At 35.7% G+C, this 18,326-nt stretch overlaps 1 protein-coding gene across 1 annotated transcript in view; it reads left to right on the forward strand.

The window, feature by feature from the left end:
• LOC150105858 (protein ILRUN) overlaps positions 1 to 18,326 on the forward strand; it is a 121,937-nt gene that overhangs the window by 75,917 nt on the left and 27,694 nt on the right. The window contains exon 3 of the mRNA XM_090393630.1: positions 1,203 to 1,400. Within this exon, the coding sequence (XP_090249756.1) occupies positions 1,203 to 1,400 (198 nt within the window). The remainder of the gene's footprint in view (positions 1 to 1,202; positions 1,401 to 18,326) is intronic.

The following is an 18,326-nucleotide window of genomic DNA, read 5'->3' on the forward strand; positions in this document are numbered from 1 at the left end:
CAAAATGTAAGATATATGTAGAAGGAAACTATATAAAGTATATTGTCAAAAAAAAGTATTTTATAAGTGACTTGTACAAATGCATTTAAAGAAGCACATCAAAGCCCATTAATTTTTGCAATTCAATAAACAGTGCAGTGTAATTTTGTCCATACCATCATATTACTTTGAACAAGAATAATGAGCCCTCAACCTAACTATAAAACATTTAAACATACCTTTAAATATTTTCACACATTTTCAGTGTTGAAAACATGAACACAAAATGTTTAATGTATTCATTGCTTGTTAGATGTTTTGATTTCTTCTTCATTTGCCAAAATATCAATCCTTTACAGAGAAAACTATCTTCTAAATAGTTGAAAATGCAACTAAATAATTGAAAAAGCACTTGATTTAATGAACATATTCAAAATGCAAATTGATCTCTTCCATCAATCTAATAACTGTAACAGAATTGCTAAAGCTTTTTACATTCTCTGTATTTCTTCCTTTATCATCTTTAATATTTATTATTCCAACAACACGTTTCTTCCTTAGTTTTTGTATTGATGCAAAACTTATGTTTTCTCTTTGTTAAAAAAAAAAAAAAAAAAAAAAAAAACATGAGGGTGTTGATTTTATGATATTTATAATTAGCCTGCACTGATAAGTTTTAAAGACTTAGGTGATACTTTCTTTTCTTTTTTTTTAATTGAATGATGAAAAGGTTAACATAACTTGATCTTTGTTACATTTAACACGTTCGCTGCCAACTACGAGTATACTCGTAGTTGGTATATGAGCCACCACACAAGCCAGCTACGAGTATACTCGTATGATGCTTACCGCCGGCAACGAGATTACCCATACTGACCTTGAAGAAGTGAAAATGCTTGGCTTGTGGAGCTAGCAGCAAAACTGTGTATACTCATAGAAGGTATATGCTCTGCACAAGCCAACTATGAGTATACTCGTAGAAAGTATATGCTCCACACAAGCCAACTAAGAGTATACTCGTATGTCGCTTACCGCCCCGTACTGACCTTGAAGAAGTGAAATTGCTTGGCGTATGGGAACAAACTATGACAAAGTAGCATAGCATCGAACGTGTTAAGCATATGTATTATTATACATATTATTCAGCTTTTAATCCATATTATACAGCTTTTAATGCATTTTTCTTTTATCTTATTATATTTTACTTTTCAATTTTCTTTCAGGTAATGAAGTGTGGCCTCCTGGTTGTTGTTTAAGGTTTACTTCTGGAGATCAGTTAGCACATGAGGACAGAGTTCTAGTAAATGCTTTGAAACCTCAGGAAATGACTGATGTGTCAGTGGAAATGGTTAGCCCACAAATGGCAGGAATTTATCAGGGACAATGGAGAATGAGTACAGCTACCGGACAGTTTTTTGGAGGTAAAAATTGTTTTTTAAATGATTAATAAACCAGACTTTAGTAGATTTGCTAATATTTTGCAAAACTTTACATCAGCATCTTAAGAGTGCTATATGGTAATAGCTGTATACATAGACACAACCAAGTATTCAGCAAACATCCAAAAATTGTAACAAATTATAATTAGTCCTAGGGAGTGTCCTTTAAAACTTGAACATAGACATATTAGGTTATTAGATTGGAGATTTTGATAGGATTGCAGTATTACTAATTTCCTGTTGACAGTTTTCCTGCAAATTACTCTGCTGTATGTCAAGACTCCAGTATTGTCAGATCTTATATCTCAGTTTTTTCCTGGCACTTCTAACTGAATCAATTCATCTAGATCTTGGTCTATCTGTGGAATTTTTTCTGGCATCAAACACCCCTTTTGCTAATCTTTCCTTTCCCATTCTGTTTTAGTGACCATGCTATCTGAGATTTAGCTCTGCTTACATGTTCCTTGTTAACAATGTCAGGTTCGTTTCTATCTTTATATTTTTAATGATTCTATCATTTTTAATGTGCTCTGCCATTGATGTCATATTTGTGATCCCCTGTCTTTGACTTGTAACACAACTCTCAGACCCATTTGTTAGCTTGGTTAGTAAATAGTTTACATCTCTCCCCCTACCTGTAATAGATCTTAAAAAACAGTTAGCACATGTATGGGAAATTAGAATTTCATATAAACTCATATATTTCCCTCATTGTACTTCATATCGAGACCCAACACCAACTTAGTGAATTTCTCTGGAGCCTCATTAAGATATCCTTAAGCCTTTGAAACCAGGCAACCAGATCTGCCTATAGTCCATGTGCTGCCTGATCAAAGCCTTATACAAAGGAGCCATAACCTCTTTTTTTTTTTTTTTTTTGCTTGTGAAGGTTTTCTTCCTCATTGTCATAATCTGTTGTGATGGTCTCACAGTTTTAGCAGTGTGACCTCCTAAACTTCAGGACTTTATCCACCACCACTCTCAGATTTCTTATTTCTTCCACTTCTTTTAAAATTTTTCCATTAATCGTATACTCTGCATCCCATCATTGCCTACCAGATCTCAAGATTTTGCTTTGCAGCATTAAACTGGTAGCTCTGCTCACTTGCTCACATATTCTCTTAGCTCCTCCTGTAAGGCTGCATCTTTTCTGCTCTTTATATAGTTCTCAACTTTGCATCATCTGCAGGCAGCTGTATATCTCCAGTTAAGCCTTTCCCAATATCATTAACATACAAGATAAATAATAATTATTCCAAAACAGATTCCTGCAGCATACTTTCTTCTTTTGGGTCCTCCTCCATGTGAGACACCAGTTTGTGGTGGAGGAGACCTCCCAGTGATGGTACTGGCATTTTTCATCCTTATTCTTTTTCTATGCTTTTCTTCCCTTATTTTTATTCTGCTTCTCTCCTGAGTCTTTTTTTTTTTTTCACTTTTTTTTCACCAGACCAAATCACTGATATCCATGGTGTGATCCATGGACAATCATAAAGGGCCTTGTAGTCTTGCACTACTTTGGCCTCTGCTTCAGCAAGACAGGCATTAATGGTCCAGCTAGATTCATTCATTCAGCTGGTGGGCTTATCTGCAAGGGGTAATCAGTGTTGCAGTAAGTCTCTTTTCCTGTGGTCTGGGGACAGGGCCCAAGGCTTACTGTGGTGCTGGTGTGGCATTCTACTTCTGAGCATAGTCACTGCTTGTGGGGAGCTCTAATGCTTAACTACTTCCTCCTGAGAAGGAATAATTTTTCATCCTCTTGTTGTTGTTGTTTTTTTTTTTTGGGGGGGGGGCTCATTAAGTCCAACGAAGTTCAGAAACCATGCAAACATGAGAGACAGCAACAAATACACCCTTTTTCTTATACAGGGGGAACATCCATAAAAAAATATCACGTTTATTCATCCAAAAGGATTGGCAGGATCTCTAAAATTAATCAAGAAACTTCATTCACTAACAGCAAATCAATTTGAAAAACTACTTGTGTAACATCTGTTGTTGAAATATCAATCAGAGTCACTTCTTATAGAACTTTTAACTTTTCTAGATGTGAAATATCAGACTGTGACCTCATTAACGTTCCTGATGAAGAGATATGCTCTGAATTTGAAGGACGAGGAATGACAATTATAAGCAGAATCCTCATAGATAGGAATGGACACCTGGTTTCCCACCAGGAACATTCTTACATTCAGCAAGTTATCTCAGCTGTCCAGTTAGGTTCTACATCCTAACCCTTTGCACTGCTTTAAATGTCAGAAGTATGGTCATTTTCAGACTACCTGATATGGCTCTTCCTGCCATCTCTGTCTGATGCAGCAGTAAAGATCAGGAGAGCAAAGATTGAAAGTGCAAAACACCGAAATGCCCTAATTGTGAAGGAGATCATGCAGCCTACTCCTGAGTATGCCAAAGGTGGAAGAATGAAAAGGAAATAAAAAAAAAAAAAAAAAAAAAGACTAAGCAGTGCATCCCCTTATTACGAGGTGAAGAAGCCTTATGCCACAAAAGTAGTAACAATCTGGTAGTAAATCCTCTAATGCTGAAAAACCACTTTGTGCGACATGTATTGAGGGATTGCCAATCAAAGTCACCTCTCACAAAGCTTTGAACTTTTCCAGAAGTGAAATATTTGAGGGTAACCTCTTTGATTTTCTTGATGAAGAGATCTGCTCTGAACTCAAGGACCAAGGATTGACAGCCATAAGCAGAATCCTTACATTCAACAAGCCAAAACTGCCAACATCTGTCAAAGCAGGTTATCCCAGCTGTCTAGTAATGCTCTATATCCCAAACTTTATGCTGCTCTAAATGTCAGAAATATGGTCATTCTCAAACTTCTGTTGTGGCTCTGCCATCTGTTCCTGTTGTGGCTCTGCCATCTGTTCCTGTTGTGGCAGTAAAGATCATGAGAATAAAGAATGTAATCATAGCAACACATGAAATGCTCTAACTGTAAGGGAGACCACCCAGCATACTCCTGAACATGCTGAAGTGGAAAGACAAAAATGAGATAAAAATTAAAAGCAGCAATGTATCACCTGTCAAGAGGTGAAGAGGCAGTATACCACAACAGTAGCAACAACATCTGCTAAACTATCTTATGCCAAGAAGGCAACTATAAAGAAAGTATCAGTCAGGATGTTGATACATATGTCACTTCTAACAACTATAACATCCTGGAAAGATATGACTTGCTCGCTATCTCCTTAGAACAAATTAAAGAGAAAAATCAATATGGACTCTCAAGATATGCCAAAAATGGTCCCACTACAGGAAAATCCTCTTATTAAAAAAATAATGGAACATGTATCACAGAAGGTCAAAGCCATACCTCCCCAACCCTTTAGTAGACTTGTCAACTTCTGCTCCACCCTCAGAAAGTTAAAACAATTACTATACTGATTTACTGATTGTCCTAGAGGGAGTGGAATTTGACAGCATCTTGGATATTTCCAGAAGAAAAAATGATTATACCAGTTGTCCACAATTCTCAAAAAAAACAAAAACAAAAAAAAAAACAAGACGATTGAAACAAAACCTCTCAGCATAGGAATCCGGATGATACCACCAAAAAGAAATAATGAAAGCATTCCTGCAATGGAATTGTCGTGGATTATAACAAAACATTGACTTCAAAGCTCAATTGCAGATAAACCAATATGTCCAAAAAAGTAAATACAGAAAAATAGAAAATTCACTTTTTTTCCAGTGACAACTTGAGTGTTCAACAGACTCTTCAGTAAAGAAGAAATGCTGCTTTACTTAAGTACTGTCCAACTGCTATCAGACCAGATAATATCTATTTACAGGATGGCAAAACATCTGTCGCCATCACCCATAAATCAACTATTGTGTCTTTACAACAGAATTTTCTGTGAGAGTATATTTCTGGATACCTGGTAAAAGGCAATTATTATTGCCTTTCAGGATCCAGGAAGAAGGATCTATAATCTCCAAATAACTATCATCCAATTGCTCTGAGTTTGTGCAGTATTCTGGAAAAAATGGCTACCTCTCATCTTATGGAGAGAAACAACCTTTTTTACTGAACACAATCTGGCTTCTGAAAATATTATTCTACTATTGATCATCTGATCCTGCTGGAGGCATCCATTAAAGATACCTTACTGAATGCAAGTATCTAGTATCACTAGGATATGGAAAAAGCATATGACACTGCTTGGAGATTTGCAATACTGAAAGACATATACAATTTTGGTTTTAGAAGGAATCTCCTTTTTATCAAGAACCTTTTATCTAACCAATCTAAGTCTGAGTGGGAACTGCTTTCTCCAAACCATGCATGCAAGAGGAAGGGGTGCCATGAAGTTCAGTTTTAAGTGTCAGGCTTTTTGCAATCAACGTGAACTCGCTAACCGAGCAACTCCCTCTAACCATAAGTGATGCCCTCTGTGTTGATACTTGACTATCTTCTGTTTCATTCATACAGTAGGATCATAGAAAGACAGCTGCAGCAAGCTAGTGGTCATCCAAAATGGGTTCTTGCAAATGGGTTCAGATTTTCACAGCAGAAGATAGTTTATGTGCACTTTTTCTGCAGACATGGTCTTGACCACTCATGGCAATGAACATCCTTTGCATCTCCCACCTCTTGTGAGGCAGACATATGTTTTGTATCCCAGGAATAAATATGTTTTACTCCCTTTGTTGTCACTTATATGATCGAAACTTGATTATGGGTCAAAAGTCTAGGGTCTGCCACTGAATACTACAATGACTAGACCTTGTTTACCATCGAGCCATAAGAATTGGCAGTTGGTGCATTTTGAACTTCACCATCCAAGTATGTTGAGGCAAATGAAAAACACCTTTGTAACTTTGATGTCAACAGTTGTCTCTGTTATATGCTACAAAAAAGAAAGTCTCTGCCAGACCATCCCAGGTGGCCAACTGTTTTTATGTATACCATGGGAGAATCTGTACAATACCCATCAAACTGCCATATGACCCTTTGGTTTGCAAATAAATGCTCACTTACAAGCCCTAGATATTGGGATAGACTATGTAGCCCAGACACTAAACACTTCCATTTCAGTATTCGTATGTACCACCATGTAGTTTTTTTTTCTTTCTGCAGGATACCAAAAATTTCCACACCTCCTGTTGTCTACTCACTGTTCTGGAGCTCATAGAATTGAATAACTAGATTTTTTACCTATCTATACAGATGGTTCAAAATCTGCACTAGTGGCATCTTCTAGACAGCATGATATTTGCTCAGATCCTACTAGAATGTAATAACTTTACAGATGAGCTGTACACTATAGAGCTTGCTTTAAAATATATAAGATTGCATCACTACCAGTCATTATTTTAGTCATATTCATAATCTATCTGAGTCCTGTACACTAAGGCAGATTTTATCAGACTCATTGAATGTCACCCTGGTTTTTAAATTTTTGCAGAGCATTAATGTTTACCTTCTAATATAAATGATATGCATATTAGTTATGTTATGGAGAGAGATAGAGACATGTGCTTTGAAATGGTATGGACACATCTAGAGAATGACAAAACAATGGCTGTTGAGAATTATGAACTGGTCATAATTCTTAATCCTTAAGCATGGGGGTGCTTAAGGGTCAAAGCTGTATAACTGAGAGGAGACCTCCACATAGCCTTTAAAGGAATGCGGAGAACAGACCAGGGCTTCTGACCTAATGTCCAATCCTCACCTTCTCATGCTGCACCCTGTTGGGTATCTACCTGGATACTGAACAAATGAGGATGGGCTGACAATTTGATATCAGAATGGGAAACTGGACAATGAGACTTATTTGTGCCTATGGTCCCACAGAAGGCTCTGCTAAGGTAGAAGTGGAAGAATTTTTTGAGGCTCTAGAGAAAGCTACTAATAATGAAAAAGGAACAGTTGGTCCTTGTTGGGGATCTAAATAGCAGAGTAGGTAGTGATTGTCAGACATACAAAATATTTTGGGAAAATTTGGAGAAAAGAGCAAAACTAATAATAATGGCAAATACCTGTCGGATTTCTGCTCAGGACATGAATTGATTATTACTAACGTCATGTTCCAACATAAAAATGTCCACAAATTCACATGGAGAGAAGAAGCAAGGAATAAGAAAAGTCTTATTGACTATGTTATTGTTGATAGTGATGTTTTTTCCCTGGTGCAGGACACCAGAGTGTACAGAGGATTTGAAATTGGAAGTGATCATTATTTAGTCTTGAGCAGAATAAAATTGAATTTCATATTGAAAAGAATAACATGTAAGAAAGTTTTAAAGCGAATAAAAGTTGAGCTGCTCTCAGATGTGAACTGTAGACTAAAATACACAAAGATTATTGAAGATAAAATGAAAGAGTTTGAGAACAGGAACCAAACCCTGGAGATTCAGTGGCAAACCTTGAAGAAAACCTTGATTGATTCAGCCAGAGAGGCATGTGGTGAGGTTGTCTGCAAGGATAGAAAAATCAGAACTCCATGGTGGACACAGGAAGTAAAAGAGGCAGTGAAGCAAAAGAAGAAAGCATACCAGAAATTCCTGGCAAATGTCAGCATGTGTACTTAGAGAATACAGAGACAAATGTAAGAAAGCTAAACACTGTGTAAAACTAGCTAAATAAAAGTCATGGGAGGATGTTGGCAAGAACATACAAATTAAATATCAAAAAGGTGGTAAGATATTCTGGAGGTTGTTGAAGAAGCTCAGAAATGGAGGAAAGAGTGCTGTCAAAGGAATTAGAGATGATAAAGGTGACATGAAAACAGGAGAAAAAGATATCCTTGAAGTATGGAGTTATTACTTCGAAAAATTGCTAAATGGAACAAATAGTGATAGCACATTGGTAAAAAACACTGAAGAGGCATACAATCAGGAATACATATCCATACTTGAAGTAGAAAAAGCCATCGAAGGCTTGAAATGTGGAAAGGCAGCAGGAATAGATGATATTCGACCAGAAATGCTTAAGTATGGCGGTATAAAAATCTTACAGTGGCTGTACTGCACAGCTCAGAAGGCGTGGACAGAGGGACGAATTCCTGATGATTGCAGTAGAGCTTTCATAGTACCCATATATGAAAAGGGAAAGAAAACCGAATGTGAGAACTACAGTGGTATTTCCCTACTGAGTGTTCCTGGTAAGATTTATACTATTATTCTTGAGAAACGGTTGAGAAAAGTTGTGGAGGAAAAGTTTGGTGAAGAACAGGCTGGATTCAGGCCAAATAGAGGCTGTCAGGATCAGATCTTCACTTTACGACAAATAGTCGAGAAATCATGGGAATACAACAAAGATCTGTATTTAAGTTTTGTCGATCTGGAAAAGGCATATGACAAGGTGCCAAGAGAGAAGCTATTCAATACACTGCAGTTATATGGTGTCAATGGGGCATTATATCAAGCAATACTTAGTCTTTATTTGAGTTGTAAATCAGCAGTTAGAATTGATGGTAGTACAGGAAAATGGTTTAATGTTAAATCTGGTGTGAGACAAGGATGTACATTATCCTCTGTTATTCATTAACAACATGGATCACATTATGAAGGAAAGTGGTATTAAACATGATATCAAAATTGGAGATGTTAATGTCAGCTTTTTGCTTTATGCTGACGATGTTATACTTCTAAATAAATCTGCTACAAGTCTGCAAGATTCCCTGACTGAATTGAATAACTGTTGTAATAGATATGGTATTAAGGTCAGCAATACAAAGACAATGAAAATTGGCAGAATCGTTGAAAATGTCAACTGCGTTGTGAATGGAGAACCTGTGGAACAAGTAAAACATTTCAGCTACTTAGGCACGATTTTTAGTGAAGATGGTAAATTAAATATGGAAATAGACAACAGATTTAACAAATCTGGTATGGTAGGAAGTCAATTGAATAAATTCATATGGAATAAGAGAGAAATTAGTCAGAACACTAAGAGAGATATTAGTCAGAACACTAAATTAGCTGTATACAAGACAGTGTTCAAACCAGTTTTAACTTATGGATATGAGAGCTGGGTCAGAAGTAAAACACTTGACCAAAGACTAGAGACCGCAGATATGAGAGTCCTGAGAAAGATTAGAGGCATGAGCAGATGGCATCAATGGCAATATCATATTAAAAACGAGGATATTAGGAAAGAAGTTGACATTGTCAGCATCCAGGAATGCATTATCAGAGCTAATCTCAGGTGGTATGGTCACTTAAACAGAATGGGCAAGGAAAGATTAGCAAAACAAGTGTTCTCCGCCAGTCTGGCAGGAAAACGACCCAGAGGAAGATCAAGATATAGATGGATTGATATGGTACAAAGTGCCTTAGACGATAGAAATATAAGATCTGATAATGTTGGAGTCTTGACAAGTAACAGACTGATTTGGAGGAAAATTGTAGATAGGAAGTTAGTAATGATGTAAATTTTTCATGTAGTACTATCATATCACACCCCTTGAGGGTACATGGCGGGAATTTGATGATGATGCACTACAAAAAAAGTGCTACATGGAAAGGGACTATTATGAAAGCGATTCAGAAAAGAGGCTTATAGAAGGAGGACTAGAGGAATCATACAGAGTTGAATCTGAGAACAGGCAGCTGGTGACAAGTGGAGAAGCCTGAAATAAGAAGAATAGATAGGGTAATTTATTGTATATATATTTTTAAAAACTTTTTTTTTCTGAATGTTTTATGAATTTTAATACTTTTTTTTACACTTTTTACATCTGTTTTATACACATCTTCAAGTTTTATTTTTCTAAACTGCTTTTTGTCCGTTTATGCTGTTTTACTTATTACCTCATATACTTTAGAAATGTTTGATTTGTTTTAATATACAAATTTGATTTCAATGGTGAATTGGATACGTTTATGTTGTTTGTTCAGGTGGCTTAGGAATGTATTTAATGTTTTGCGGCTGTGGGCTAAATGGCAAAAATATCAACATATCTGAGCCATGCTCTGGGTTTTAGGCTTGCCAAATCTAGAGCTCTTTGCTTGAAGTCTTCCATGTGAAAGTTAGCTATTGGGAAAGAAAGTGGGTGAGCCCATGGCCATACTTTCTTTTTGTAGGTAAAAATTATCTTTCCACGCGAAATACCCGGAGCAGAGTACATGGGCAAAGAGGGATGTGATATTGGGCAGATATATGTTTTGTAAGAGAAGAATAGTATCATTGATTGGGACATTAGTGAAAAAGGCAGTTATGTCAAAGCTAGCTAATAAATCTTTGTCATTGAGTGTGATATTTCTAATCTTGTTCATGAAGTGTTGTTTTTTTTTTTATGTTGAAGGAGGAATGACCTACCAACTCCTTGAGTGTGGCCGCTGATTTCTTGGCTAAGTGATAATTAGGGCTTTTGATTCCTTCAACTATTGGTTGTAGTGGTGTGTTTGTTTTGTGTATTTTTGGCAGGTCGTAAATTCTGGGAGCATGGGTGTAATGTGGTATAAGTTTTTTGGTTGTTTCCTCTGGCTATGTGATCACCGATTTGATTAATTCTGTTGTTTTCTTTTTGATGCAGTTTGTATGGTTGTAATTCACCATTTGGTATGTGTTGTGGTCAGATACCAGTAGGTTCATTTTATCCAGGTATGCTGTACAATCAAGGACAGCAGTAGCATTACCTTTATCTTCTTCTGTAATCATGATGTCTGTGTTATTTTTTTAGGGATTTAAGTGCTAATTTTTCTGTTCTGGTTAGGTTGCAATTTATTTGTTTATTAGAGTTTAATATGTACGATGTTTCCATTCATATTTTGTCGGCTAAATTGGAGGGGAGGGATTTTTGACCTCTTTCAATGTTATAAATAAAATCTAATTTGTTAACTGACCTCGATGCAATAGCATAGTTCAAGCCTTTCTCCAGAAGCGAGAGTTCTCCGGCATTAAGGTTGTAGCTGGATTTGTTGATTATTTGGCTGTGGTCTGTTGGTGGTTGATTGCTCCTAATTTCGCTTATAGTAATTGGCTGCTTCTTGTTTCGTTGGTTTGTAATTGGCTGTTCTTCTAGACATTGCATCCAGATTTTCTGTTGCTTTCTTGTTGTTTTAGTGCTAGAAACTTCGCTATAATATAAAAAAAAAAAAGTTTGCAAGATCCTCCATAAAAAGCCATTAAAAGCAAAAAAGATTACAAGAATGCCATAGCCATACCCTACGTTAGCAGTATTTCAGAAAAAATAGGTAGAACACTACTTAAATACAACATCAAGACAACCTTCAAACTCCCAGCAAAATTAAGATTTACTCACTAAATATATGAAGAGCCAAAGGCTTCAATTCGGTGACATATAACTTGTTTAAGTTAAGGGATATTACATCCCATATTGTTTCTTAGCCGAATAAGAAACTCAAAAGAGTTCCATGCCGAATATAGAGATTATATAAAGTTCGGCGATTCCAAGCGCAAGCAAATACCTGGATAGCGTCAGTTGCTGCTATCCAGGTATTTGCTTATGCTTGGAATCACCGAACTTTATATAATTTCTATATTCGGCATGAAACTCTTTTGAGTTTCTTATTCAGCTAAGAAACAATATGGGATGTAATATCCCTTAACTCAATTAAGATTTACTTAGCTCCTCCAGAGATCCTTTTCCATATCTTGCCCACCCAGGGATTTACAAAATTCAGTGTACCTGTAACCAACCTTACCTAGGTAGGAAACAGGATGCACCATCGCATTTAGAAAAAATTAACACAAACGGCACATTAAATTCCTCCACTATGGTAAAACAGGCCTGTCAGACCATGCACCCCAAACATGTCACAGAATTAACTGGAAAAGCACCAAGTCCCCTACACTGCACTAAAACCTAGTGTGAAAGAAAATTCAAAGAAGCCTGTGAAATGCTGAAACATCATCCAAATCTGAACAAAAATGATGGATTAATTATTCCAAGAATTTGGAGGATCCATCTTCAACCCATATAGCATCCAGAACAACCTCAAACAGAAGAAAATCTTAATATGAGAGGACTTTAAAAATTGTGTAATGTAGTTTTTTTTTCCCCTCCAACAGAGGTCAGGCTAGGATAAATGATTAACAAACATTTACATTCATTTTACTTTTGTATAGTGCAGCAGCATGTAGTTTATATATTGTTCATATGTATGTTTTCTTGATGATGACCTCAATACAGAGGTCGAAACGTCGATTGTTAGTTGCTTAATGTTAAGTAAAGTAATTATTGTAACACGTGTGTTGTGTCTCCATAAATTCATTCACTATGAATGCTGACCACTGTGAAACCATAAAAGAAAAAATCTATCAACTGAAACCAGAAATCAAATTGTCATGGTCTAATTTCTATGGGGAATGTAAAGAAGAAGTTGTTCTTGCTTGCTTGGCCCTGCACATGTCACAGTTCATCTTACACACTTCTTCCTATTGAGAAGTGATGTCACACCTGTGTGTGAGTTCTTTGATACCAGTTTAACCATCATTCACATCTTAATCTACTACCCTTATTTTGTCATTGAGCAGTCACTATTTTAGTTCTATTCATAATCTATCTAAGCCCAGGCAGATTTTATCAGATTCTTTGAAGTGTTTCTTTCATTTTTAAATTTTTACAGAATATCAGTATTTATCATTGTATATATATAATTTGTATTTATGGAATATACTTATTATATATAAGCTTTTAATACTTAATTGGTTTAGTTTGTTTTTTTTATGAACTTTATGCTTTTCTTGTACAACTTTTTTAAACTTTTTATATACCAGTTTCTATGCCTGTTTTGAGTTACTGCTTTATTTATTTATTAAGTAATTATTACTTTGTGTACTGCTATAATCTGTATTGGCATGTCCTTGTGCCATTAAACCCAACCAAACCACTTTTGGGATAGCACTCCCTCATACACAACCTGCTGATACCTATCTAACAGCTAGTCACCTATTAGCTCACAAATCTTTTATCTAATCCCATCTGTTCCAATTTAGTTATTAGCTTCATGTGCAATCTATCAGAAACCTTTTAAAAATTGGTATATACACTACTGGTATATACCATTGTATATACCAGTAGTGTTCAACCTTTTTTACTACACGAGCTACTTTTCTATAAAAAGTCATTCGCCGATCTACTCTCTTATATAGATCACATTTCCCCAACCTGATATCTGATTACGTACAAATAAACAACTAAAAAAAAAATGCACAACTAAAAACTTTATTTGTGTATTTAAAAATTTATTTATCACTTTTAATTATTTTAATACAACAAATATTTTAATACAACAAAAAAAAAACAAATATATTGGAATAAAATATTTATTTCTCTATTTTAGAAAACCAAAGTTAGAAAAAATAACAGATTGATTACAAACTCACAAGTTATGGGAAATGCTGGTTGATTAAAAAAGAAAAAAAAAGTTAATGTGAAATTTGGCATTGTTTGGACCTCGCAATATTTTCATAGTCAAGTTGATATGAAGAAGTGGCCAATTGCAGACAATCACCCAAATGATCGATTGTATTTTGGTTTCATAGTTGATTTTTTATGACGGTCATATTTGAAAAAGCGGATTCTGACAAGTATGTCGATCCGAAACACGACAGAATTTTTCGCGCAATATCAGTTAATATTCGGAATTTCTCATGTGCATACTTCCAAATGACTTCATTGTTTATTGATTTTAAATGTAAACTATTCTGAATGTTTATTATCTCAAGTTCTACTTCAGCTTGGTTTATATCAAACAGCCCACTAATTTTATTTGAAATTTCTGTGATGTTCAAGTTTTCTTGAAATGGATTATTGATAAAAGATACAATCATTTCAGTTTTATTAAAATCTTTAAATCTTGAATTTATTTCTTCCTCAATTAATTCTATTTCATGAATAAATTCTTTTAAATCATAGCGAAGCATTTCTTGATTTTGTTAAAAAATTTTAATAAATATGGGAGATGTCAAAATTTGCAGTCATTTATATTTTTCTTTAATAAAAGTAAGTATTGTTGGAAAGTTTTTATTGAACTTAACATGTCAATTAAATTTTTTATCTCTACCTTGTAACTCTGAATTTAAATTGCTTAATTTTGTACAGAAATCTACTAAAAATGATAAGTGCAACAACCATCTTTTATCATTCAATTGTGGATAAATAATTTTTTTCATCAAGAAAATTTGTTTATATCGTTAATCAAGAAAGAAATCTTTCTAAAAATTGACTTCTGTTGAGCCAGCGAACATTATTGTACAATAGAAGTTCCTTATCATCATCATCTGCCTGTAATTTAAATAACCGTTGCAGGGCTTTTCCTCGAACAGAATTTACAATTTTAAATGTAATATCCAAAACATCTTTTGTGTTTAATCTTTTACTACACAGTACTTGTTAGTGAATAATACAGTACGTTAAAAAATCTGGATATTTGCCATCGTTTTTACATAATGAAATGAAGCCTGATTTATTATCTATCATTGCAGGAGCACCATTGACACAAGTTTAAAAACCAGAAGTTTGTATTGTTTCACAAATTCATCAAATGCCGAAAAAATGTCTTTTCCCCTAGTTCTTCTTTACTTGAATAATCTTGAAATACCATGCGAATAAATACCATTAACTGAGCAATATCAGTGAAGTTGTTTGATTCATCAAATTGTAATGAAAACGCAACAACACAACAACAACTTTTCTCCGGCAATTGGAACTCTTCCTTTCGGCAATTTGAAACCTTGTCTGCGTCCTAGAAGTAGTCTCTCTCTCTAGCGACGTCTCGAACCAAGAAGCTCCTTTCTGGAAGCGAGAAACTCCTCTCTCAAGCAACGTGGATCCGGGCAGTCTCTCTGACAGCGACTCTGGACCGGGCAGCCTCCTTTCTGAGAGCAATTCTGGAACCGGGGCCCCTTCTGCTTGCTTCAGTCTCTTTTTATTAGGTCTCTGGGACCCTGCATGAAGTTTGGCAACCTCCAAAGAATCAGTATGAGTCTTTCATCTTAAGTTTAAAGTTCGGCACACCTTTTGTTCTCCTCCGCTTTCTTCTGATCATAAGTTGCCGGCCATCGGAAAGTTGTTTGAAATCTTTCTGACTGACTTCAGAGATGTTTACACTTAGAGCCTGCAAGCCTTTCTCGTACATACAAATTTCGATAACAATCTTTCTAATGCTGCCATGTACAGCTTCGGCGACAAAAACATTGCCTTTGTTTTTAACACTCTAACATGTTCTTATTAAAGCAGTATATACAGTTAGCTTCAAAAGAGTTATTTACAAAAACATCTAATACAAACTATACCAAGACAAACAAAGTTTATTTTTTTATACTATTCACATGGGACTTAATCTAAGTAAAAAATTGATGTAATGTGCTTTGGCATATTTAATATTTAAGCTACAATAGAGTTTTTACACTTTGCTTATAATCGTATTCACTCGGCTCACTGTTTGACTTCCACCGATTCAAATTAACTCATTTACCCGGACTTATAAGAAAATTACTGATTTGACAATTTTCACAAAAAAGAAATAAACAATAGCAATACACTTAAAGCGAATTAAAAATAATACAAAATAATGATAAATAAAATATTATGTTTTCAGTTTTAATTAAATTTGTAAGTAAGGAGGAATACACAAGAGATTGACCAAAAATCGCTCTGCATTCGACTGGTCAATCACGATCGACGGGTTGAACACCCCTGGTATATGCCATCCCATTCATTCCCAAGTAGCTTTGTTTCTAGAAATCTGATACTACTTATAATAGGGTGGTTAATCCTATTTGCATTATCTACTGTGGCTATAAATTGCATGCATTCTTCTGGCCAGTTTATTTTGCAGGATGAAAAACCTGTATGAGACCAGCTAACTCACCTTCAGTTGAAAAATCCTGATAAAGATTCTTTGCAGTCAGATGGAATTTGAATCTAGGCTTTTCCAGCTAAAGGACTTCAGCTCTTCCACTGTATATATGCATCTCCCTTATCCAGTGACTGTCACTTTTTTTTGAGATTGCTAAAATCCTTAACAAACCCATGCTGAAATCATAGAGAATCACTTTTGAATCCTAGTCCACACCAACTTCTCAAATACCTTAACCATAATCGCAGGCACACAGACCAGCTATAACTTATAGTGTCGGTCTTATCGGCAGATCAGTTATTCAGTAAAAAAAGACATTAGAAGAATACTAAGCAACTAAGACCCTAAAAAAGTCTTCTGGTCCTGATGTCATCTCTCCAGTTGTATTTAAATGTTATACTCCAGAGCTGGCATTTATCACAGTGCATTGAAACAAGCACATATTCAGTCTATTCCAAAAAAAGGATAAGTCTGCTATCAAACTACTTTCCTATTGCCATCTTCTCAATGCTGTCTGAAATAATGAAGAAAGTTATCAACAATCAACTTCTCCACTGCCTAAAGGCCTACCAGTTAATAAACAGCCACCAGTATGGATTCCACCAATCTAGATCCACACCTCACCTTTTAGCCTACATCATCCATCTTGTCCAATGAATGGTTTGGAGAAATGTGTTGCTCTTCTTGATATTTCCAGAGCATTTGATTGGATCTGGTATCGAGGACTGCTCAGTAAATTGTCATCCTTTGGCCTATCCCCACAATTAACTAGCTTCCTTTGTCATGGAGCATGACTCTCTTTCTTTGTGCTTTGCCACCAGTGCTGGAGTTCTTCTTGGTTCTGTTCCATCACCTGTGCTCTTTCTCCTATATGTAAGTAACCTACTCTTAGTCACCACTAATCCTATCCATTTTTGCTGATGGTAATACTATACTCCATTTGTCCTATTCATTTGACAAACTTTGCAGTACTCAGACCTCTCAAGCTTCAAGATCATCCGCAACCAGTACTTTAAACTCTCTCCATACTCTCTTTCTTTGAAGTGAGGATAACCTGGTCACTTTCAGTGCTACTACAACACAATCTTGTTTTTTCTCTAGCAAAAGTGATCTCAGCTCACCTCTCTTTATCCTCAGTGATACATGAATTACCAAACAGGATCAAATCTTTTTCCTTGGATTGACATTTACTTCCATTCTCTCCTGGCTCAAACACATTACACTGATAGCTTCCTCACCATCTAAAAAAACTAGGTGTTCTTTTCCACTGTAGATGCTACCTTTCACCATCCCCCCCCCCTCTGTATAAATCCCAAATCTACTCATTTTTTAGAATAATGTTCATGTGTTTGAGGTGGTGCACCTCAAATTGCTTAAGAAGTTCTTGATGCTGGAGAGTGATTTACCTGGTGGATGACCCCTTCCTTACTAACTCACTTCTTCAGCCTCTGTCTCACAGGCATGCTGTTTCAGCTCCGTGTCTTCTTTTTCTGCAGATATTTTTCTGCGGATTCGGGTGTCGAGGCTAGCCGGTGAACGGACGTGCTATCGGAGAGCTCCTGAGAGATTTGTGATTTTTGTTGATTTATTGATGTTTTGGATTCAATTTAATGGACTTAAGTGTGTAATTTTGGTATATTATTGGAGCTTTATTAGCGTGGTTAGTGTACTAAAGTGTTTTATAACATAATCTATGTCGGGAAGTCGCCGCTAGATGAATTCGTAATGTGTAGTGTTCGTGCAAGCTCCAGATAAGATAAGTATCATTTTCAGTTATCGATACAAATTACTTAATATTGTGTAGTTTTGTTTTGTTTGCCTTGCGTATTTTAGTGCGTCTGTTTTTGGTGTATTATAACGTATAATTTGACAAAACACGTTGCAAATAAGTATGGTACCTGTGCGAAGGAAAATGGCGGCCAGTAATGATGGTTCGCCATCCTTATCAAAGAATGGTAGTATAAAAGAAATGAGTCAGTGTACTAGCTATGAAATGTACGCTTTGCGGAGTGCGGTCGGAGTGTGGTTAGATGATAATAAAGGATTGAATGTGTGTAGAAAATGTAGGGAGAATGAGGAATTGCAGTGTATTTCGGATCGTGAGTGTGA

Source organism: Typopeltis vanoorti, chromosome 6 (assembly GCF_054136105.1).
Source record: "Typopeltis vanoorti isolate ZY-2024b chromosome 6, IOZ_Tvanoo_1.0, whole genome shotgun sequence".
In the NCBI taxonomy this organism is placed as follows: Eukaryota; Metazoa; Arthropoda; class Arachnida; order Uropygi; family Thelyphonidae; genus Typopeltis; species Typopeltis vanoorti.